The 25,912-nt window shown below is 36.8% G+C and overlaps 1 protein-coding gene across 4 annotated transcripts in view; it reads left to right on the top strand.

The window, feature by feature from the left end:
• The first annotated feature begins 12,800 nt into the window (after positions 1-12,800).
• Positions 12,801-25,912, top strand: part of SLAIN1 (SLAIN motif family member 1) — a 57,415-nt gene continuing 44,303 nt past the window's right edge. Inside the window, exon 1 of one of the 4 annotated variants that reach the window (XM_079136689.1) lies at positions 12,801-12,859. Coding sequence is in view for 2 of the 4 variants with exons in the window: in XM_079136687.1 (XP_078992813.1) it covers positions 14,441-15,051 (611 nt within the window). In the remaining 2 variants the exon portion in view is untranslated. Of the gene's footprint in view, positions 12,860-14,179; positions 15,052-15,461; positions 15,558-25,912 lie in introns of those variants that run through there. The other 3 variants (XM_079136687.1, XM_079136688.1, XM_079136690.1) reach the window with 3 other exon arrangements.

The following is a 25,912-nucleotide window of genomic DNA, read 5'->3' as shown; positions in this document are numbered from 1 at the left end:
TATTTTGCTATTCTGTCCATGAATCTGATATTTCCTCTGGAAATATTCCTTATAGGTCTACAATTGTGGACTCATTCCCTCCTAAATAGGCTCCCTTTTCCATCTCTAGGTGTAAAAAAATACTTTGACCTTAGATTAGTGTGTAAAATTACTTTTTGTAGTGTACTTCTGCAAAGTTCCAAGAACACTTCACTTCTGACACAATCACAAATTTGAGAGATCCCTAACATCACTGTCAATTTTGATCCTTCACTGAAAGAACTCACAGTACTTGGAAGAGCTATTATACTCATATTGCAGTTTATTACAGTAAAAGGATACAGATGAATATCAGCCAGGGGAAGAGGAGTATAGGGCAGTGTCCAGGAGATGCTAAAAAACTGAGCTTCAGTTGTTCTCCTCCAGGGCAGTTATATGTACAGCAACTATTTCCCCAGCAAAGATATGTGAAGATACATGCTGAGTAAGCTCAAACAGAGAAGCTCCCCTAAGTCTTGGTGTCCTGAGTTTCTACTGTGTTTTCATCATGTAGACATGACTTGTCTGCTTCCATGGCTGACTTTAATTTCTGGCCCATCCAGAGGTAGAACTGGTTCTGTGTGGCCCCAATCACCTTGTTAGTTTACAGTATCTGGGATGGTCCAAGGTCTCAGGTAAATGGAGACACACATCCTGGCAGGCAGGACATTCCAAAAGCTTAGAAGTTTCCTCCCAGGAGTCTGTGACAGACTCTCTTTGAGTCAGGTGAATCCTCTTCTATATCACTTTAAACCAATAAGTAGGCCTTATAAATCCAGAGATGCTCAGGTTTCAGTACCATAATAGTACTACATTCAATAAGGAGAAATTCAACTCTTGAAATGTAATTGAAAAAAATTCCATCTTTTACTAGTGCCTCTCCAAAGACAGTGGAGGGGATCCAAATACATACTCCACATCCACTTCTATTTGAATCCCATTTCCTCTCCTGCTTTCCTCATCCTGAGCCCAACCACCCCCACAACACTTCTTAAACCCCAGCCTTTTTCACATGGCCCTCCTCTTGTCTCTTCTCTCTGATCACATTGTTCAGTAGACTGATTTAGGTAGAAACTCAGCACAAAATTGTCCTTCCCCTTTAGGAGAGGAGGTGTCCATACAGATTTTCTTTCATAGATAGGAAAACAAAGAATAAAAAAGCCCATGCCCATGTTGATAATTTTTTGACACAATAATAACTTTTACTCACTGGGCCCCAACTGTGCCCCAGGTGATTTACACATATGTGTTTTAGGATCTACCTCACCTTTTCAGAGACGTCATATCCTGAGAAATTTTTGAACAATTCCTAGGCGGATGCAGTATCATTTAAGAATTCTATCATACTGTAGAAATAGTTGAACTGCTTAATTCCATGATACTTTATATGGAAAAGGAAATATGTGCCACAGGAAGGAAAATTATAATGTGTAAGCATGAAAATATTCAGCCTCATAGATTTCTGTTTTTTAATTTGTTATTTCTTATTCATATGATTATCTTCCAATTCAATCCTGAATGGTTAATTTATGAAGAAAAAGAGGAAAAAAAAATCCCTAAAGATTCTACCAAATTTTAACAAACACAAAACTCTAAAATGCAGGCAGGCATATGGATATATATTTAACTCTTTCACAAGGTATTGAGACTTCTGTCAATTCTAACATATGTGAAGATGCTTGCATCCATTGTGAAGTTTCAGTAAACTTTCTTTAGTTGAGAAAAATCAGCTAGAGAAAAGGAACTTTTCCTACTGTCTATGTGCCTTTACAACTCACCAATTCATTTAAAAAAAAAACTGATTTTATGCACACTTCTTGGATGGACTGAAACCAAATTTGAAATACCCTTTACTTTGCTGGCAAAATGAAGCAACAAATCTTCCTTCCCTACTCCATCAACCGTACCCTCTTCTATCCCTACTCCCACTTAATTTCATTCTCAGGAGACTGAGACAATGTTAGTTAATATAGTCCACTTGCTATATTACATTTGCCATGTTTTGATTTTTAGAACATAATGATATCATTGATGTATTTTCCAAATCAGCTGTAATTCCTTAATGTCAAATATCCAGGTAATGCTCACATTTTCCAAATTATGCTACAAAGGTTCTCTTCATATTTAAGTTTTAATTATGATTCAAAAAATTATTGTATATTGCATTCAGTTAATATGCTCTTATTTCTTTTAACATACAATGCCATAGTTTGGATCTGGAATGTCCATTAAAGGGCAGGATTTTTAAGGTTTGGTTTCTAGATTGGTGCTATTAGGATTCAGTGAAGTTGCTTTGGAGTCTGCAGTGACCATCATGGTGGGAGAATGTCTCAGAGTGAAACCCCTTTCCTCATGGCCAGGAAGCAAAAAAAGGGCAAAGAAAGGGGTTAGTGTCCCCTATCCTCTTCTAGGGGTTGCCCCAAGTGACCAGAAGACCTCCAAAATGACCCTTTTCTCTTCATAAGTTGAATATCTCAGGTATTTGTTAGAGCGATGAGGAATTGACTACATGTATAGTTTCTTTCTCCCTCTATTTTTTTGTACCCCTTGCAATTTTGTTGTTGTTGGAGGAGGAGAAAGAACAGCAGCAGCAGCTGCTGGCTCACTCGTAGAGAACTTGATGGACTATGTACTTTTATTTTGTTTTGTTTTATACATGTTTCTCAGCCCCTGTATTTATGTGTCTTGGGAATATTGCAACTTCAATCTATGTAGTTAATATTTTTATTGATTCTAAAATTGTCCCATCTTTCCACAGTAGGAGCTTATTCAGACTGGTCCTGAGTCCTTTTGACACAAATCCTATTAAATTTGGGGGAAGAATATTCAAGGTTGTCTAATACATTTCCTACCTTCGGTCTAAGATCAGCCTTGTTTTTTTTGTTTTGTTTTTGTTTGTTTGTTTGTTTTGTTTCATTTTTTAAGAATCCTGTTTTTTAAGTGAAATGTGGTATTAAAGACAATAGCTAGTCAATGAGGGTTATGCATTGCTGTTGGGTTGGTCATTATCTGTATGCTTTTTTAGTGAATAGTGCTTAAATTAATTTTTTTCTTTTATGAAGAAAGACAAATGAATTCACATTGATATTCGAATTCAATTCAGGACCTTAAAGTTAAACTCATCCATCTTGGTGCATATCTTTCTCTTGTCCTGGTAATACCAGCTCTCAATGACACAAACATAACACTCATTTGTTTCATTGCATGGTGCATACATCACAGCCTCAAAATAACCATATCAACACCACTATCTACAATGTATTTCTGGTAATTTCTTCAATTGAAAAGTATCTCCGGGAATGATGAAATCTGAAAATTGGCAGTGATGTGGACCGTTCTTTCTGAAATAAAGAATAATTGCATGACTTAAATATAATTGCTTAGTTTTATATGGAATTTGTGTAAAAATATTAAAATACTGTATGATGTGTTGAAGTCTAATCCGGAGAATGAAACAATTTTCTATTCAGAATTAGCACCTTATATAATTCAAATGACTTATGAGAATGTCTATAGCTAATTCTTATCTGTTCTGTGCATTAACCAGGAGGGTAACATATTTGCAGAGAAACTCTTAATGTGACAAGACTCACAATGAGTTGGTCTCCCTCCATGAGAAAGGCACAGTAGGGGTCAAGCCATACCAGATTATGCCTTGGTTCTGTCTGGCATCCTTGAAAAGTTACCATAGCCACTTTGAAGTACTGAAGTAACAGATGGTAAATTTAAAAGAACAGCTTTTTAAAATTTAAAACAAGTCCAAATGTAAACCTCCCTCATCTTCTCCATTTCATTCTTTGCCAAGAGAGAGAGAGAAAGAGAAACATCACAAGTATGATTCTGAACTGCTTATTTTAAAATAATCATTTATCCTAGTTTTCAATATCCATTGCAACTCATATTAAACAGTGGGGTTTTTTTGTTTTGTTTTGGTTTGGTTTGGTGTTTTGTAAGCCAGTGCCTCATTTTTATCAGCTTTTCCCAGCTGATGGTGAGATGTGGAGACAAGAGTACTAAGGGAGCTTCTAGGAAGCAGGACAGACAGGAGAGTGGAAGTCATGACCCAGTTCACCCTTCCAAACCAGTACAGGGCATCAAATCAATGAATGCAAAAATTTTATTTTTCTTTTTATGAAATAATTGCTTTTTGTAATTTATTTTTTGTTTTCATAGAAGAGGGAGATGTTTAAGACCATTGCAGCTTTTTCTCATTCTTTGAGCCTGCAGGGGTGCTGATTAACTGGTGTACCATGTTATGGTGCACTGGAGGCTGATGTTGGGCTGGAGCTATAACATGCAGAGAGAGCACACAGTCAGATGCTGATTGTGGTGTGGGCTTGTGATGCACTGGTCAGTTTTTTAAAGCACATAATAAAAGTGTAGGCTTCTTATCAAAATGGTATTCACACTTGACACTTTGAGCCATAGGTCCCATGTTCAAACAGAAAACCATAAAGAATATAATAAAATAAGTTAAATAGAGTAGTCCTTTTTATGAACCAGGAATTGAGGGAAGGGTGGGATTGAAGTCCCAGGACTGTCATTTTTAGTAGCAGAATCAGAAGAGGCAGTGAGGACAACAGTTCTGAGGGCCAAGGAGAGGTGAGGTGGGGAAAAAGTCACACCTCTCCCTCCTTTCTTTTCATTCCACCACAGGAGGAAAGGAAGAAGAAGAAGAAGAAAAAAGATGCTTGCCAGTTGCTGCTCACAGTGATAGCTTATGAATGTGAGGGCTGAGGAAGGCGTCAGGATGAGCTGAGTCTTCATGACCAAGCCTGGCAAAGAAATCATCTAATCCTCAACTGTTCTCAATATCCTGATCAAATTACAGGCCTGAGTCATCCAAAGAGAATCTGGGTTCAGGCTATGAGCTTTAGGGATTGGGCTAAGGCAACCATAAAAGTTCTAAACAGACAGGAGGAAGAGAGAAAAGAAAAGCTGCACCAAGTCAAGGTGGATCTAAAAACCAAAATCATAAAACATACGAATAAAATTAACACTGAGAAAGATCACAAGTACGATTAAAAAAAAAAAAAAAAAAAGTGGTTCCGCGTGATCCATGGTTTCAATTTTCAATGTTTCAGTTGCCTGAGGTCAACCATAACCTGAAAATATTGACTGGGAAGTTCCAGAAATAATATGTAAGTTTTAAATTGTGTGTCATTCCGAACAGTGTGATGAAACCTTATGCCATCCTGCTTCAATATGCCAGGGACACCATCATTCCTTTGTTCAATGTATCCCTGTTGCATATCCTACCTGCCCAATAGTCACTTAATTGATGGCTTGCTTATCAGATCAACTGTCCCGGTAGGTATTGCAGTGTTTGTGTTCAAATAATATTTTAAACTTAATAATGACTTAAAACATAAGACTAGTGATGTTGACAATTCAGATACGACAAAGAAATGCCATACAGTGTTTCCTTTAAGTGAAAAGGTGAAAGTTCTCAACTTTATAAGAAAAAAAAAGTATGCTGAGATTTGTAAGAGCTATAATACCAAAAGACAATTTGTGTGAGAGACCACATTCACATAACTTTTATTAAAGTATACTGTTAAACTGTTTTATTCTACTTTTAGTTTGTTTACTCTCTTACTGTGCCTAATTTATAAGTTAAACCTTATCATATATATATATATATATATATGAAAAAATATGGTGTATATAGGCATAGCGGAGAGCCATGGTTTCAGGCATCCAGTGGGGATGTTGGAACATATTCTCTGTGAATAAAAAGGGATTATTGAATTGGAAGATAAATAATTTTAGACAAGATGAAAATAAAAGAGCTATTTAAAAAGAATTTTAGGGTAAGTATGTTTTGAGTTATAAAAGAGATAGCATCGATACAGAGAAACAAGAAATTATGCAAGGTGATTTTAAACTCAGTAGACTGGATAAATTGTACACTAGAATAATCAAAGAAATAAGAATGCATTGTAGGTAATATTAGGGAATTCACCCAGAATGTGGCAGAGTGCTAAAGAGAAAAATGTTTGAAACATCAGGTAAGAGATACGGAGATATTGGTAAGGAGATGAGTATGAAGCAACAAGTGAACAAATGCACATATGGAATCCCAGAAGAAGAGAATAGAGGGAAAGGCAAAAGCAATAAGAAGAGAGTTAAAAAAAAAAAAAAAAGGAGAATATTTTAGGATTGATGAAAGACATTGTCAGATTGAAAATATACTTCAGATAAATACAAGTAAAATGCACACCTAGAGAAATTATAATAAAATGGCAGAACACATACACCATGGAGAAAAGATTTACATTTGGATTTATTATCATTAGATGCCAGAAGAAATAAAATTATATCATAAAAGTCCTTAAGGAAAAATCACCTCTCCAGAATTTTATATTTTGCTAAAGTTCATTCAAGAGTTTCACACAGAACCTTAATGAAAACAAAAAAAGATGAAGAAAAAAAAAATTGAAAGAAGCAAACAGAGCCAGAGGCAAGAGAGAGATAAAAGAAAAAATTGAAAGTAAAGATTGAATTTTTAAAAAAGTTAGTAAGGACATTGAGGAAGAAGTGCCCTGTCCTATACATACGAAGAAATAAATTAAAAATTTGTTAGAAAAATTTACAGTTGAACATGAATCTTAAAAGCTAAAGGGGGACTTCAAATAACAGAAATGAAATCTACATTTAAGACCAGCAGAAGGAAAAAAAATAAAAGACATAAATTTATAAATCCAAGAAAGAGTAGAAAAGAGGCAAACAAGAAAAAAACAGTCTGGTGAACAGAAAACAAAATATTATGACATAAAGAAGCCTAAAATATAAAAAATTATAACTTTACAAAGAGACTGAATTCATCTAATAAATAACAGAGACCATCAGAGTGGATGATAAAACAAAATCCAGCTTTATATGCAAATTGCTTCTGAAACAAAGCAACATTAAAAGATCAGAAGATTAAAAATAATCTCTGAAAGAAAGCTGGGTTAGCAATATTAATAAGTTATATTAGGTGAAATATATTTTAAGGAAAAATTATTAAAAGATGAAGTCAAATTTACAAAAGAAAAGATAGAACACTCTACAGACAAGATAGACATCTCGAACATGTATGTATAAAGGATATAGTAAACAAACATGTATATTATCATAATAGGACATTTAAATACTTCTCAGAGCTGACAAAATCTGAGTAACATAAACAGTTTGCTCTCAAATATACATAAGTTAAATATCTCTAAAAACACTATGCTTAGATGAATGTTATATATTTATATATTATATATGTACATATAACCTTCACCTAACAAAGGTATATATGTACATTTATATAAAATATTCAAGTACATATAGAAAATTTCCATATACTGATAGCAAACTAAACCACAAAAGAAGATCTGCCAAATGTAACATAGAGATCATGATTTTTTATTCACAGCACAAATTGAGAATTAAAAATAAAATATACTTACACACATACAAAAAGTTGTATTCTCAAGTTACACATGAGTCAAAGACATAATCACAATGAATTTACAAAGAGCCGGAAAAACAGGAGATTCCAAGATTCATGGGAAGCAACCAAAATATTCAAGACAAATCTTAGATTTATGTTTTTATCAGTTATAGAAAATATTTATGTCAGGGACTATTGCGATGGGCAGTGTTACTATTTCCAGTCCTTCTTCTGGTCTACAGTATGAATGCATACTGGTCTTGTTCCCTTGCAGTTACATTTTACCATATGATTTGTTTTGGTTGATGAAATGGAAAGAATGGATGGAAAGAATTTTTATCACTTTTGAGGCAGGAGCTGTATGAGATAAAACACAGTTGACCCAGATCTTTTTTACTTACCTTGGCAATTTTAGAAGCTTGGAGATGGTGTGAGTCTCCCTTGGTCAATGTACCTGAGCAAGGATGACTGTCTTCTGAGTCGTGTGGCATCCCAACGTCCTCTGACTTTTGTCCACTTGCATAGAGCAACTGCATCAAAGGAACTTATTGCTACCATCCCATTTCCAAGTTAGACTTCCACAGCTATTCTCTGAACTTCTGTCTTCTACAAGCTGAATTATTTTGGTTTTTCTTCTTTGGAACTGCATTTGCCATCTGTTGACCTAATCACTTAATGAGTCTGATCTTTTAAATGTGTGTTTTATTGTTGTTTTTTCTGTCTCTAGTTTTCTAGGAGCATCTGGGAGCTTTCAGACACTGTTGTCCATGTATGAATAAAAACTGCTTATGAATGCCATCAAATTAAGTTCAGAGTCTGAAAACAGAGACTTTACACTGGTTATAATGCTGGAAAACTGTCCTAAATAATTAATTCTCCCCTATCCCACATATTGGAGCACCATTTAGTTAGCAGAGTCATTTATCTCTGACCTTTTTGCGTTCTGATTTGGTGAGGGCAACCATAGCTTTCATAAAGCATTTGTTGGTAATTGAGGGACACATCTTTCTTTCTGAAGATAAACTATTTCTGAGGATAAAAAATGAGAACATAAAGTTATATATCACTTTGCGATGGGGACACATTGTGAGAAATAATGTTATAAGGTGATTTCATCATTGTGAGGACACTATAGAGTATACTTACACAAATGAAGGTGGTGACTGTGTTGCCAGAGGACATAATCTTACCATTGTATATGTGGTCCATTGTTGACTGAACCATCATCATGTAGAGCATGACTGCACATATAATCATGATGACACCATTATAATCATAGGCTCTGCGAAGGATCTAGGATGATCCTAGATTGTAGTTGAAATACAGGTCACCCCCTTATGACTTAATTATTACTCTTTCCTGAAAATTAATTATGTGTACAGACACACACAATCATTGAAAGGTTTGTATTGAATAAACTTTTGGAAACATTGAGAGTGACAACTTCTAGAATGTGATCATGTGGCAGTGATTGGCACACTCTCTTCCGTGTGCTGCTTTCCACTGTCATTTATTTAGACTCCAGAGTCACCTTTTGGAGATGCATGAGGGCCTTGAAGGGACCTAAAAGATCCACTACCTCAGGAGAGCCTGTTGCCCTACTGTGTCACACCATCATATAGACTTTCAAATGATTTCTGGCTTTGGCTTTTATCACTTCTGTGTGTTTGTGATTTTTGCAAGGAAGTTTCATAAAAGCTCTGTAAATTACCAAGGAAAACAAACTTTTCTGAATTAAAGAAAGCTAGATCTACCACGGTGCATTTTATGGTGAGAGAAACATTTGAAGAATGCAAGAAAATAAATTATTCTAAATACCTGTATTTCAAAAGCTCTAGTCAGCCAGTACAATGGAGGTCTAAATGACAAGATTTTTTTTCTAGCAAAACTCAAATTCTATTAAATTCATTTTTCTCTTCTAAAGTTGAATAGAAAAAAAAAAAGCATTAAAGGAGTTTTAAATCTGATCGTACTCTTCAAGGCTTCATCAGTCTTAGGTACTCACTTTCAAGACAGGCAAACCTTGTTCAGAAAAGTCTATTTGTTTTAGACAAAAAGTTTTTGATTTTGTAAAAAGCTTCTGAATTTTTTGTTTATTTATTTTTACAATTTTAAATTTTAAAACAGTTTCCAAACCAGAATTGGATCTGTTCAGGTCTACATAGACTGTGGCATTATTTCTTTTGAGTATTTTTAAGAGTTGGCATTTGAAGAATTCAAATGGCCAAAAACGCAAAATAGCAAAATGATAATTTGTGCTGTTTTTGTCATCTGCTGGGAAATAAGCATTGAATGAAGAGCCATTGTACTGTCAAAAATGTTATACCAGCACTGGCAACTTTGTTGATCTTGGAAGCTTACTATATTCTGGTCTGTGCCTGGTGACCTTTAAAGTTCCAGTAATATTTTCTTGTTAATGAATTACACTTTGTTCAAGGCATTCTGGGGTGCTGAAGTTCCATTTATCAATGGCTTTTGTTTGTAAGTCAAAAAGACCAAAGCAGTACTCTGTTAAGTGCTGCCTGAGTCCTGAAAAGAGATAGTACAGCTTTGGAGGTTGGACTCTCAAGTCAGCCTGCCTAGCTTTGAATCCTAACTCTGTCACTTACTGACTGGCAAATTAAGGCAGATTGGCCTAGTTTCCTTATTTATAAAATTGGAATAATAACTACTTCAAAGAGTTGTTTAATGAAGAAATAAGTTATTATGTGTAAAGCACTTAGAGTCATTCCTGGTACTTAGTAGTTATCAATAGCTCCTTGGAAGAAAAACTGTAGAAATTTTCTTTGTGATGGCAATAGTAGATATGTGAGTTATTAATAAAAAAGGAAGAAAGCTGACCACAGAAGTAATAATAAGAATTACAGCTGGGTGCTGTATCCTAGTTCTACTGTTGTTTTGATACATCCCATATTCTGATTGATGAATGAATATCACAATACTTACCCTAATGCTTCATAGCTGGATGAAGAGAACCAAATGAAATAATGTTACTTTCAACATGAAGTCTTTTCCAAATATTTAGTCAAAATTGCTTCTTCTAGGTCAACCCCTAAGCTGTGTATTTGTGTATTTGTCATGATTCTTATCACACTGAACCTTTTGTTATACTTAGTTGTTCACATGCTTCTTTCTCGAATTTGATAAAGTCTTGGTGGAGACACTGTCTTAACTTTTAAAAAATCATATAGCACTCTGACTTGAACATAATAGACATGTAATAAGTATTTATTAAAAAGGTCTCTTACAAGTATAGCTTGCCAAAGAAACAGAATTATCATCACCATTATTATTACTATTGCTATTATAACTACTACTATATGGAACTTTATAGGATATAATTACCTGAAAATTATACTCTATGAAGCTTGAATACAAGGAACAGTATTGGGTGGGGTTAAAATGGGACAACCATTTGGTCCTATGAATTCTGGCTTCATGTGTTCTTGTTTTCTCTCTACATTATCTCCTTAACATTAAAATACAATACATCAGATATGGAAAATATTTTTCTAGTTTTATTTGGGTCAGATATGAAATAGTTGATTACCATGAAGTCTGCAAAAAGCCTTCAAATCTTTCCATGTTGCTACCATATGCTTAATGAAGCTTATGGAAATAACTAGATCTTGTCTAAATTTCAACTACACCTTGGGGATATATTTATTTATTCCTCTTTTCTTTTAAAAATATTTCAGTGTTCTTGGCTATGTGCTAGACACCATGTGGGGCACTGTGGGGGCAACATGGAGAGTGGGACTGAAAGGATTCAACTCTAGTCTGAATGGATAAACAGGAATCTCCACTAAGAGACATAAGAGTCACTCAAACACTGTGGTCTGAATTAACTTGAAAACACAGTTGGGGGTCCTTGATCTTAGTTTTATACATTAGACGATTTCTCATTTCTTGGGGTAATTGGCTCTATGATCTTGAATTAATGTAGTGCTCATAACAGTGAGTGTCAGCTGCACTGATTTAAAATCTACATTTAAAATACACGGGAATTACTCCAGAGAAATTTTACTCAAGGCAAAGGGTAAGGAAGAGCGTGGTGAAACCATTAGAAACTACTGAGAACTGTTGTCATTTTCATGACTAAACATGGGCAACTAATCCAGCTCATCTATAAAACTAGGATCTGTTCTCAGATTTCCTGGGAGAAGTATATCTATATATTTAGGAAGAAATTATGTTGCTTTTGCCATTCTGTTGCTGAATCAATGATAAAATTGATAACTAAAATCTGTAGATACTATTAAGAGATAGATGTAAAAATACAAATCAAGTTTATTTTATTTCTTAAAGTTCTCTAGGGTGAACTTGGTGTAATTCTAAAGTGTATGAATAGGGTCTACTGGAATAATATGCATTTCTTTTCCTGGTTTTCATTGGATTATTTGTGGGAGTTTCCTATGACTTTATGGTGTGTCATCTGTAACCTTAAAGCATAAAGTTTTTAGAGATATATATTCATTTTAATATCTTCTTTATAAACCTCTGAAATCACCTTATTACTTCATTTAAAACGAAAACATTTAAATTGAGCAACTATGCAGGCAATTTCTTTCGAAGCACACAGCTCAAAATTTGCATCAAAATAAAAAAATCAAGACTGCTTAATTAAAACCTTGACACCATCAACCTCTTTAATTATGTGCTAGAGGGATTGCATCCTGGGGATACCGGCTTAATATGAGGGTGCATTTTAAGTGTCTTTGCTACGTGTATATATATCTTTGAGGGTGGGGGAAGAGGATTTTGATAGAAAGTAATGATTTAAAATTTCTCTGAACATGAATTATTTCACACTTCCAAAGCAGGAATAGGGCAAATTTGTCTTTTCAGAAGAATAATGAAGAATAGCAGGCAAAACAGATGTTTTCCCTCTTTCCTGTGTTTAAATTTCAGTGAGTGTTTTCTTTTACAACAAGGAAGACATCTATAATAATTGTTAATTAGAAAATGCAGTTCCAAAGCTTGACTTTTGGTTGCTTGGATGTATTCTTTAGACCATACTGGGTAAATGGGGGAGGAGAGGGCTGTTTCTTTCCTTCCTTAGAGTGTATAAATTTTGCAGTAAAAATGACTGCTTTTCTTTACATCTTAATTCTTCTTGTCCTCACTGTGTGCCTATTCCCAATTTCTTTCACTAATGTGGAACCCAGCAGCTCTTTGTTCTCATTGTGTCTGTCGTCTCCCTTTCTTTGTGTTGCAGGGATACTGCTACCCGCATCTGCCACTGAGCATGCGGAAAAATCCTTCAATAGATTCTTTACTTAGGACTTTCAGTAGTATCATTCCACTTCTCCAGGTTTTAGAAATAACCAACATATCCAAAAGATAGAAGGAAACTTGGAAAGGTGATGGGACATACAGGTGGTTCGATGGTAGACTAGCAAGCGAGGACCCCAGGTAAGGAAGATTTGCGGTAGTTACCACACAGGTTAATTTAATTTATTAAAGCTCTCACCAACCAAGTTAAATGCAGAACACCCACCCTGCACACACATAGAAGCTAGAGATGTAGATTGACGTCTGAGAAGACAGACAAATGTTTCTGAGCAGGAAGTCTGGGAGCCAAATCTAAAGCCCATAGATACAATGTGTTAACAGTTCAAGGCAGATTCAGTACACTGTAACAAAGATTGGTATGTTCAGTCCCTGAGCAAGGACATTCACCAGATAGTCTATCATCTGAGGATAAGAATCAGCAATGTCAACTTTTCTCATAATAAAATGTCAGGCTTTTATCTGGTTGTGTTAAACACTTAAAATGCTAAGTCAACATTAACTGAATTAAAAGATTCAATTCTGCTAAGTCTTTTGTTGGGGATGGGGAGATTTGCCCAGGATTTCGGAAAGGTAAGAAACAGCAGGTTAGCAGGTGAGATTAGAGTATGAAGTTCTAAGGTTTTGTTTTTGACCCAGCAAGTCTGATTTTAATAGTTCGTGTTATTTAACAGATGGAGTGTCAAACAGTTTTGCTCATATTTCTCCCGGTAACGATTAGTATCTATCTGCCTGTTTTGTTCACTGCTTGTATGGCCTGTTCTTAGAATGATATCTGGTACAAAGTAAGTGCTCAAAGATACTTTGTCTAAAAAATGTTTAGAGTATGAAAAAGCAAGTCTCATTTTATGGCGCCAAACATTGGTGGGAATAGTTCAAATGAGGTTATTTTAGAATAAGTTGGAGTGAACACTTGAGTGTTTAGCAGCTAATCATTCTCTTCTTAGTGACAGGGATTTCTTCCTTTTTCTCTTCGACCTCCTCTCCCACCATTTTGTTTCTGCATTACCAAATACTGCATCTACGTGTCTACTTCTGGGTTCTTAGGACAAGATTCCCAGCCTTTCGATTTTCTTCAGGTTTCACCAGTTTGTGACTGATAGATATTATTATTATGCCCCACAGTACCTTCGGAAGAAAGGAAACCAAAGACCCAGCCTGGGGTACATTCTTCTAAGGCATGCACCTGCTGCGGTTTTTTAGAACCCCACCCCTCGGTCTGCGATCCGTGAAAAGCGCTTTCGCCAGCAGCGGGAGGAAGTGTTGGTGGCGGGAAAGTTCAGGTCAAGTCCAATCAGGCACCTGGGATTAGGTGGCGTGGGTGGGCGCTGTGGCCCCAGGCCAGGGTCCCTGCTAAGGCCCCGCCCACCTTCAGAGGGCCTCGGCCCCAGGCCACTCCTCCACCCCCGGCCCCGCCCCCAGGCACCCGCGCCCCGCCTCGGGGCCGGGGCTAAAACCCGGAGCCGAGGAGGCGCCCAGGGGACTGGAGGGACGCACTGAGCATGTGCAGAATAGGTCGGCGGCGGCTGCCTCGGCCCGAGTGAGGGCCCTGGTGCTGATGCGAACTGCCGGCTGGTTCTCAGTCCCAGAGTGCTTGGCTCCCCGGACTGGGGCAGCGGCACAGGAACCGTAGCCTTCTGGCAGCCTCTGGAGCCGGCGCGGCGGCACGCACCCGCGGCGTCCGCGGCGCCCTCCGGGCCCAAGATGATGGCGGAGCAGGTGAAATGCGCCTCGGCAGGGGGCGGCTCCGGAGCAGGCTCGGGGCCGGTGGTGAACGCGGAGCTGGAGGTGAAAAAGCTGCAGGAGCTGGTGCGCAAGCTAGAGAAGCAGAACGAGCAGCTGCGCAGCCGGGCGGCCAGTGCGGCCGCCGCCCCGCACCTGCTGCTGCTACCGCCGCCGCCGCCGTCCGCGCCGCCCCCCGCCGGGGCCTGTAGCCCGTTGGGTCCGCGGAGTCCCCCGGCCGCTACGACCGCCGCTACTGCTCCGGGGGGCCTGGGGCTCGGGTTGGCGCTAGGCGCGGGGGGCGGCAGCAGTGGCGGCGGCTCCAGTCCTGCGTTCCCGGGAACCTACTGCCTGCCCAGCCCTGCACCCTCCCTGCTTTGCAGCCTGGCACAGCCCTCCGAGGCGCCCTTCGTCTACTTCAAGCCGGCTGCCGGCTTCTTCGGCCCGGGCGGCGGCTCAGAGCCAGGGGGAGCGGGGACGCCTCCGGGGGAAGCCACCGTGCCGCCCTCGCCACCCCCCACGTTGCTGGACGAGGTGGAGCCGCTCGACCTGGAGAGCATAGCAGCCTGGCGGGACGAGGACGACTACACCTGGTACTGACCAGCTCCGCTCCATCCCCCAAAACTTGGGCCTTTTAGGTCCCGGAAACTGAGCGGAAGGGGGCGTGGGAGGAAGGGGGGAACCTGGCCGATGCCCGTCACACCTCTTTCTCCGCAGTCTGCGGACCGAATGACCTGGCAGGTGTCAGGCTGGGCGATGAGGCTTTTCACGAAGGCAGGAACCTGTTCTCTGATAGTTCAGATTGGTCCATCGGGGAATGAACTGGTCCCCTCCATCTGCCCGTGTTCTGCTTTTTGCTGATTATTGAGTACCAAGCTCCTCGTTAGGGTTAACTGCGAAATCCATGTCATCTTGCCGCTCTCTTCTGGTGTATGTGTGTAGGGGGGAAGGGAGGGCTGCTAGACAGGTGGGGGTGGGTAGGGGTTGGCTTGTGTCTGCGAGGGTTACTCTTCTTTCCTTCCAAAAGAATGCTGGACAGGATTTGCATACTGTCCCTCCTGGTATCCGAAGCCACCTAGTGATGGATCTCTTCCTAGAGGTTCATTCTTGCAGTTTAACTTGTGCAGACTATGCCCTCTTTCGCTGCATTTTTATTGATGATGATTTTTTTTTTGTTTTTGGAAACTGACTTGCTTTAAATCTGCTGACCTCACTGGCTTTTTCATCAAGAACGGTGTCAAAAATGAAGGTTTTTTTTTTTGGGGGGGGGGGGGAATGAAGTGAGCAGGTTGAAGGTACTTTTTACCTAGGAACCAAGGAATTTTAAGAATTAAACTGTATATGGAAGAAAATTGAGATTAAAGAAACTTCATTTTATTTTTTGGAAAATTTATAGTTGGTTATCAGAAAACTTGAGACTGGAAGCATTTATTCAGTTGAAATTTAGTTAGTTGTGTTTACTTTCCATGAACTAGTAATTTTTGAAGGAGGCAGTTACTGAATTTCTTTATTAAGTGTTTTTCCTGGTGCTTGTTCATGGAGTAAGAGTCATTCAATTAATTCACATCTTTTTTCTTGTTTCTGTATGCTTTTCTTGGCCACTAGGCTTATAGTGGGATAAGGTCAGGTAAGGTGGAGGTTGGTTGGGTTCAAGCGAGGAAGTGAATAGCGTTCTCCTCTGTGTCGCAAGAATAATGGTAGTCCTTTTATCTTGGATCCTTTTTTCTGGGACCTTTCATATTTCTCCAAACTGGATTTGCCTTACTTTGTGTTCCTGTTGCATAATTCTACAGGAAAAAAAAAAAAAAACCAAAAAACAAAAAACTGGAGATGGAGAACCCTACTTATTTCCTCTTGGGAACCACAGTGTGACAAAAGTGCTGTAAAAGGCATTAGCTAATGGGTTTGATTCAAAGATTAAAATATCTAAAGCTGTAATCGGCCTTTCCACAGGCATATCCATCATTTTCCTTAGTACTTTTTGGCAACTGTGCAGGTAGCTCAAGTTGAAAAAATATCAAACAACGCTTCTTAGAACTTTAAGCCGTTTTTTAGAAGCTACACTTTATTTTGTTATAGTGCCCAGGCTTTGTTTATAGTAATTGTCTGAATATGGTACTAGAAAGTGGTCTCTTGATGGTTCTTAGGTTTTCAATAATGACTGTAATCCTTTATCCCACTTTCAATTATTTGAGTAATTTAGGACCTAGTTGGCCTTTTTTCATGATGGTATTGTATACATAGTGAAAGGAAGTCTGTATTTTTGAGGAAGATATAGGAGAATAATCACTTTAAAAATATTAGTATTTCTTTAAAATTATATTTAGTAAGTGTATTTGATTAGTTAAAGTACATATATAACCAATCTAATATTTTCTATTTTCGAGTGGACTTAAGCCATATTTAGGTTAGGATATTATATCTGGACATTTACTTTTTCCTTTTTTGTTCAACTAGCATTGAAATATCTTAAAAAAGTAGTGGGATTACATTCATTTTCCAGATGGTTTGAGACAAATATAAATTGAAGCAGTTGCTATTAATTTCAAGTATATAGGTGAACAAATTCTTTGATGCTTTACAAATGTTTCTATAGTCATGATACACTATTTATAAATTATCTTCCACAAAACAAATAGGAATAGATCCCAGGTAGAAAAACAAGGAGGGATTATTAAGGTTATTGGGATGGTCTTAAAAAAATTTAACGTCCATTGATGGACAGAAAAAAATTTCATCACAATATTTTATACATTAAGTGATTGTTGTATTGCAACATTTTGGCATATTGATGAACAAATAATCAATGGGGTTTAATTTTTAAAGTTTAAGCCACTGTTAATGCTTGCAAAGCACTGTAAAGTTCCTTTATTACTGCAAATTTGTACATATCTCAAACTATCCTGTGATCTCACAATAGAGTGTTTATTTGGAGTCCCTGATATGTTTGCAGATGGCAACTTGTAAAAAATTTCCTCTGCAAATTAAGAAACAACCAAAGAGAATATGTAGTACTCTGTTATTTAAAAACTGTTTTAAACTGGAAGTGTGTATCAAGTCATAAGTAAAAGTTCATTTTCTTTTCTCTAATTCACTATCATGACTCAGAATTAATCCTGTTAACATTACCTAGACCCTTCAAGATAAAAACATAATTATCCAAATCAATATACAAATATTTGCATAACAGATTTTTTACACTTATCTTTCATCTAAGGCATCTGTGCATTTTTGTAAATGTAGCTCCACCTCTTCATATAACAATTTTATATTGTTATAGTAACAGTATTAAGGAGCAAGTTACTGTTAACTGTGTCACCTAGTATTTGTCTTTTTTATGAAACCATCTAATGAGATTGGTATTTGATAACTTATTTAGAACAGTATTTACTGCTGAAATGTCTTCAGGAAAGAGTTTACAGATGTAGTACTGGTCATTGAATAACTATGTCTTTTCTGATAAAACCTTACAATATACTATTCTTTTATTGACTACTTGGACAAAATTTGGCTTTAGAATTATTGTACATGGAATATTGTGAGTCATAGAACCAGTTTTCTTAGCACTTTTTTTCTGAACAATTGTTTGGCCTTTAAGTAGTTATCTTCCAAAAAAAGTTTAAAGGTGGATGCCATAGCACATGCTCATAATCCCAGTGACTTGGACTTGGGAGGCTGAGGCAGAAGGATGGCAAGTTCAAGGCTACCTTGGCAACTTATTGAGACCCTGTCTCAAAATAAAAAGGGCTGTGGATATAGCTCTGTGATAGAGTACTCCTGGGTTTAATTCTCAGTACCCACCCCACCATATTTAAGAAAAAAGGTATGTTTTATTTCGTTTTAAAAAGACTTGAAACAAAATTTTCATATTTAAATATTTATCTCAATTGAGTTTGAAATGTTTACTTTTGCTTTAACACAACCTGCTTATCTTAGCACAGTGCTGCTAGATAAATGTCTCAGAAAAGTAAAGTTGACAAGAGCTCCAGAACCATAATTCATAAGTTCAGTTGCTGTGGCACTACAGTAAAAGTTCATGTCTTCCTATACTGATTCCTTAGTTATTGTACTACTAATTTAACAGCCTGTCTCTTTAGATGATGGTAGGCTAGAATGTATAAAGGAAAATTCTGAGAGTCATAAGCAAATAAGAAGCTTTTTTAAAAGGACTAAATTCTTGATGCATACATGGCACCTGGTGTGACTAGATGATTTTCTAATCTTTATGAAAGAAATGTTAAAGATCTGTGTGTCTGCCCTAGTGTCACAGGCTGAGAAGTGTCCCGATACAAGAAAGGAAATCAGATTGATTAGGAAGTGGCAATATGAGCCATCAACTACATGCTAGACCTTCCTATGGCCTGTTGTAGCTCCCTTATCTCAATGTTGAGGGACAGAAGCTGTGAGGAGACCTGACTTATATGAGCTCTTCCAACTGGTTACTAAAAGAGTTCAGACTAAAAATGAGGGTATGGACACAGATTGACAAGTGTTTACACCATTGATATTCCCCTGCCCCAAAGCTAAGCTGTGACCTTATAGTGGGTTATAAGGTCAATTTAGTACACTTAGCAGCATTTAAAAAAAAAAAAATGAAGTGGAGTAGAATAAAAAGTTATAATTCATTGCATCTTGCAGAACTCTACCTGTCTTGATGAAACTTGTTTCAGTTTTACAAATGTCCTGAGTTGTCATATGGTAAAAGTTAGAAACATACCTGTCTGCACTGTTTGAAAGCACAGTGGATGTGGAGAAATGGGTAAAAAAGCACAGCTATCTGAAGATAGTGTACTGCCCTGGTAGAAGTCAAGTCTTGCACACCTCAGTCAAGAAGACATTTTTCTGTATAAGAAAATGCCAAGATAAAAATATGCTAGCCAGCATAAAATACAGCACATAAGGAGGCTTTAGTTTAGTAGAATGACAGTTAGCCAGAATACTGAGACTTATGGAAAGGGGATGTGGCAGGAAGTTTGTCCAACTGAAAGGGACAGGAGAAGTGTTGTTAATTATATAAGAGAAAATGGTGATATGTACAAATTAATGGAAATTTGATGAACGAGAGATTCATCTTCCATGTGTAACATTAAGACCCCAAACAGCTGGCTGAAATCATTGCCAATTTTTCATCAAAGCTGTTGAACACCTTGTACTATACATATGGCACAGGTAAATTAGCCCACCTAAACAGTTTTTTGCATAATTGATTTTTAGTGAAAAGACCAGAGGGTGCTTCACTTTCTGACAATTCTAATTGAAAATGCACAATGTTGGCTAGGAGCAAATGGATCTGTCTGAAGTATGAAGATGTGTGTTTTAAGTGAGTAACTTCAAAACCCTGTAAGGAGACACTGAAATAGAAGTTTAGATCCTTCCAATGGGTGGGAGGGGATAGAGGGAAATTTTGCTGTAGAACAGTTGAGCAACTAAAATTTGGACGTCATATATCCTTTTAAATAGCTAGTTGTGTTAGGTTTTGTAGTGGCTGCCTAGCTTGATCCCATCCAGAGCTAGGAAATCAGATTGTGTTTGTATGAACAAGAATAGTTGTGCTTATCAGTGTTGATATTTTAGCTTTCTTTAAAAGTTGGGTGATTGAAGGCTCCTAAAATTGCTTGTCTGAAAACTATCATGTATCACTTTTTAGTGTTAGGTCTACAAATACTTATTTTCCCCTCTGTACTGTTGGTTTTGTGTCATTTGCAAAAGGAAAACTTTAGAGCCAAATGTATTTTGGAGGGAAATAACTGACTTTTTTTTTTTTTTTTATGACAGTTGTAATGCTTGATTTGAATCATTCAGGGTCATTAAGGTAGATTTTACATTAGTTTTGATCTCCCAGTGTTACCACATTTATCAAGCTCAAATTGTGAAATGCGTGTAAAAGAAGGAATTCTTTGAACAAGATAACACTTTCGAGGCATGTGCTTTGGAAGTTATTGAAAAAGTTAAGGAAAATTAGACTGACATTTCAAGTGATTGTTTTCTAATATTTGAAGAGTTCTGAAATTTCAAATATTGCCAGATTTCAATTTACCATTAATGCCATTAAGGAAACTGATGTTGAAAGAGTAGTTGGTAAGTCTCTAGGGGGATATTATAAATGTTACCAACTTGTAATGGCAACAAGAAAGGTGATTTTTTTTAAGGACCTTTTAGAAGATTAGGATTATTTAGGAACAATAAAGATTTTACCTTGCTTCTCTTATCTTGGAGATAGATTTGACTCCAGGAGTTTGTAGCTAATGATCTCTGTAACTTTCTGTGTTCTATTTGTTTTTTGTTTTTAGTATTTAAATTCTGTTCTCAGTTTTTCATAGAAGTAGTAGGCTTTCTGGGATATATTGTTTTGAGACTGACTGTGATTACTCTGTCTTCATGCCATGCATTTGTGTAGTGCTTATTCAGTTTTATCAAAATGAGACATGACATGGTATGGAAGTAGATCAAACACCTTTAGCAAGATTTGTTTCAGAAGGCAGCAGTCCCATATTCCTTCCTACTTCCAAGTCTTTCATATAGGCATCACTTCATCCTATTTCTGCTATTTGTTTAGAAATGAACAAAAGTCTTTATAACTTAAAAAATCTTACACATCTGTGAAAATTATTGGAAAATGAAGACTACAGCTTTCTTTCCTTCACCCTCTAACTGCCATAATCCTTATCACTTCTCATAATTGCTTTTATAGATTTTCTTTTAAATCATGGAATGTCTGTATTACAACTGTTACTGGACGAGTCCTGTTAAGTATATGCTATATTTTTTTCTCAAATTCTTTTATTCCTCTCCCCACCCCCTTTACTTTTGAAAATCCTTTGTTACAAATTATTTTCTCAAACATTCCAGTGGAACCATAAAATTCATCAGTAAAGTCATATACATTAAACTCTTAAATCTGTTTTCAGAAATTTATTTTGCATTGGTATCCCTTCTGGAACTCTTTAGCATGTTTTCCAGTCTTTGGTGTTTGCTCACTAGGCTTGGTGCCTAGTGCTGTTGTTGTGGGAATTTCTTCAGTTTCTTGCATATGTTGGGTTCCCTGTTGTTTAAATCCTTTATCTTTACCTAAAATAAGTGGAATATGGAGCGTTTGGAATCCAAAAGGCTTTCTGAGAAAGGGGACATGCATGACAAGTATACTTTGAGATTCTGCATAATTGAAAATGTCTTCCCTTGCATAAATAATTGGGTTGGGTATGAAAATCTAAGTCATTTTTAAAAAAAAATTTGAAGGCATTTTTCTTTTACAGTATCTTTTATTCTAGCTATTGAAGTCATTGTAATAGGAATAGTTTTGTAACTTTTTCTTCAGCTTTCTTTATCCCTAGTATTCTAATGTCATGCTATAACTTGGCGGGTCTTTCTGTTTTTTTACACTGGACATTTGTAGGTACTTTTATTCTGGAATCCCATGACCTGCCTTTCACTCTGGGAATTTTCTCCCTTCTTTAACTTGATATTCCAGACTCATTTATTAACACTATAAATGTCAATTTATAGTGTCATTTATTGACACTTCTGCTATAATAGTTTCATTTTCTAAGAATGAAGAAACTGTTTATTTTTAAATATTATATGTGTATGAATGCAGTATTTTCTTAGATGATGTATCAGTTACAGTTGTCTTGGTATTTTCATTTGTCCCTTGTGTTTTTTCTCTTATGTTCTTGTTATTTTTTTTAATCTGAGCACTTTATATAATAGGAATATTCCATATATATCATTGGTTGTCTGTTCATAACCAGAGGAGATATTGAAGTCGATCTAAAGCTCCAGGTGAATGGAGCTCATTGGTGCAGTTTATCAGTGATTGAGAGGGTAGCCATTCCCAGGTTTCACTATCTTTAGATCTTTACTTGGGTTCATCTGTTTCTTCAAACATAAGCATTTTGTGCTTTGGGGAGATAAATAAGCAGGGAAGTCAGTTTTAGGAATGTAAAGAAAAAAATGAAGTCATGGTTCCTACCAATCAGCATGTGGATTTTCATTTGCTCTCTGGTTCAGTAAAGTGTGTCATTCCACCTTCAGCTGAGTTTGGTGTGCCTGAAGGCAGGGCTTCTCTGTGTCAACTGTTTGGAAAGTAAGTCTCTCATTTTAGATTGTGATAGAGAAAGGATGGTAGAGCTGGTTCCGGGTGGTAGAGAAGGGAATCTGGGACTTCAGCTTCTCTGGGACTCTTTCTTATGGATACTTTGAACTGAATTCTCTAAGTGCTATGATCACCTCCAGGTTCTATGAAGTGCAGAGTAGGGGTAGACATGGCACTGGACAACAGGATGGATGATGGAATATAAAAGCAGGAAATCCCTTTAAGTAGATATGGCCTAGAAGGTCATTAGCAACTAAGTGCTCCTGTAGGGAGTAAATACTGTTTTTGAGTATGCTGTGAGGATGTGTGGTCAAATGAAAGAACAGTATTACTTATGTAGGCTCTTAAAGATTAAGGACATTTTCCTGTGGTGTTCCCCTACAAACAACTTACTATTAAAAAAGAAATATTGGTGGGTATATCTGAAACCCTGAGGAAAGCTGGTTGGTAGAAGCTTCCTAGCAACAGAACATAGCAACAGGGATCTGGAGGTCATGGGCAGTGGTACCTCAGACAGTAGTTTCAGGTGGTGGCAGAGAGAAACTTGAGAACAAGCAAAGACTCAGAGATATATATTGAGCAGGTAATAAACAATGAGCAAAGTTGATTAAGTCTAGAGATAAATACCACAGTTAATTTGTGGCTCATTTCTGTTAGAACTGTGGTTCCTGCTTCTCTCTTTGAGCACGTTAGATGGCAGCTCTAAGTCTCTCATCTTAAGAGTATTGAGGGACAGGAATCAGTTCCTAGTCTTTGACCATTTTTAAAATGCTTTATTGAAGTATATTTGGTATATCAACTGCACATATTTAAAATGTACAACTTGATAGACATATGAATATACCCATGAAATATACTTCAACGCTTAAGTTTACTGTGGCCCTTTGTATTCCTTCCTTCCTAATCCTACTTACCTTCAAGATTAGTTTGCATTTTCTATTATTCTTATATTGCATTTTTCATTGGTTTGAGTCTGACTGTTGACATTTGGTTTTGTTAAATGAGTCAGTAGTTTTTATATTTTTTGTGTGGGAGCTGTTATATTGCCTGGATAGAATCATGGTTTGTTTATCCACTCATCTTTTGATGGACATGGAATCATTTTCAGTTTTTGGTTGTTGTGATTAAAACTATTGTGCATATTTATGTATAAATCTTTGTATATGTGCTCTCATTTCTCTTGGTTATGTAAATTATGATTCAAGTGGCTGGAACAGAGAGTGAATGTGTGTTAACTTTTTAATATGCTGCTAATCTCTTTTCCAAAGTGGTTATATCATTTTACATTTCTACCAACAGTAGAAATGTAAATTTCTACTGGTAGAAATTTCAGTTGTACTATGTGTTCACCAGAACTTGCTATGGCCAGTCTTTTTAATTTTAACCATTCTAATGGGTGTGTGGTAGTATCTTATTATGGTTTTAGTTTGCATTTCTAAAATGATGAGCATCTTATATCCTGTTTATTACCAACAGATCTTATTTGGTGAAATGTGTATTCAAATATTCTGTTCTTAATTAGGTTGCTTATTGAATTTGCAGAGTTCCTTATATATTCTACATACAAATTCTTCATCAGATACATGATTTGCAAAGTTTTCATCTCTAGTTTGTCTATCATTCTCTTAGTGTTTTTCATAAAGCAAAGTTTTCATTTTTGAAAAAGTCCAGTTGGTAATTTTTTTTCTTTCATAGATCATGCTTTCAGTGTTAGAAATTGTATCTAAGAAATATTGGTTGGCAAACCCACCATAGGTGGTTTGCCCACCTCTGATTTCTAACAAAAGCTTTTTATAGTTTCAAATTTAAAATTTTTGACTGATCTATTTTGAGTTAATTTTGGATAGTGTGTGAAGTATGGATCAGGCTATACTTTAAAATTTTTTTTGGTATATGGATATCCATTTTGTCCCAGCACCATTTGTTCAAAAGGCTGTCCTTCATTGAATTCTCTTTGTACTGTGTTAAAATTCAGTTTTCTATTTGTGTCTTTCTGAATTTTGTTCTTCCCCATTGATCTATTTATCTTTGTCATACTAATCTGCCCTCATAACTGTAGTATGGTCATAAGACTCAGTTACTGACATCTCTCCAACTTTGTTTTTAAATAGTTTGGCTATCCTAGGATTTTTGCCTTTCCATGTAAATTTTAGATCAGCTTCTACATAAAAAATTTTTAAAAATCCTGCTTGGATTTTGGTTAGGATTTTAATTATATAGATCAATTTAAGGAGAAGTAACACCTTTCCAGTGTTTAGACTCTCACCCTTAAACCTGATATGTCTGGTTTAACATTTCAAACACAAGTGTAACCTACTATATTGACTAAAATGGAAAAATCATGATAATTTCAATACTTGGATAAAAAACATTTGCATCCATTCTTAATAACAATTCCTAGTGTTTTGGGGAACAGAAGGAAACACCCCCAGTCAGATTAAAGGTCTCGTTAAAATAAAAAGAAAATCAATGTACTGGAGAGCATACTTAATAGAACAAAGTAAGGATATCACCTCTCTTCGATGTCGAGAGGTTCTATCCAGTACAATTAGATAAAACATTCAGATTGAAAAGAAAAGCAAACCTGGCTTTATTCACAGATGGCAAAAAACAAACCTGAGGAATCTACGAAAGGAATAAGAAATCATCAGATGATTTCCCATCAGATTTTCTTAGCTGGGATTGTATCCAGGGCTGGGGACTGAACAAGTCACTGGGCAAAGGGCAACAGTGAATTACTGTGATTGGCTTAGCAGACTTGTTAAGATGTTCACATTCTTTGATCCTACTCCAAACTTACTGCATCAGACACCTGGGGGCAGGGTATGTCCTAGTGATTTGTGTTTGAAGTACTAAAGTAGATTGAGAACAACTAGCCTGCACTGACTTTTCCTTGAACTAGGGTGAGGTACCCAGTATTGGATAGATTAGGAGTCCATTAGCAAGGAAGAGTGGCAGGAGTTATAAGCTTCCTATGTCATCGTAGGGCTGTGGTGAGGCCAGGGAATGTGAGTTTGTAACTCATTTGGGTACTCTTAATGGAGGTAGGTCTGTAGACCACGATCTAAGAAAAATGATACATTATAGTTATCATAATATAGATTAAAAGAGATGTATTTTAGACTCATAATCCATAATAGAAGTTGGCAAACTGTATCCTCGGGGCAAATCAAGTCTGTTGCCCGTTTCATATGGCCAGAAATATACATTTTTATATTTTCAAATGATGGTGAAAATCAAAAGAATGTAGTTACCAAAAGGATGGTGTCTACAAAGCTGAACATACTAGCTGGCCTTTTACAGTTTGCCAATCCCTGATGTATGAGTTACTGAAGAATAATATATGCCCCAGCTATCAAGAA

The sequence above is a fragment of the Sciurus vulgaris genome (assembly GCF_902686455.1).
Source record: "Sciurus vulgaris genome assembly, chromosome: 4".
Lineage (NCBI taxonomy): Eukaryota > Metazoa > Chordata > Mammalia > Rodentia > Sciuridae > Sciurus > Sciurus vulgaris.
This window is presented reverse-complemented; position numbering and strand designations above follow the sequence as displayed.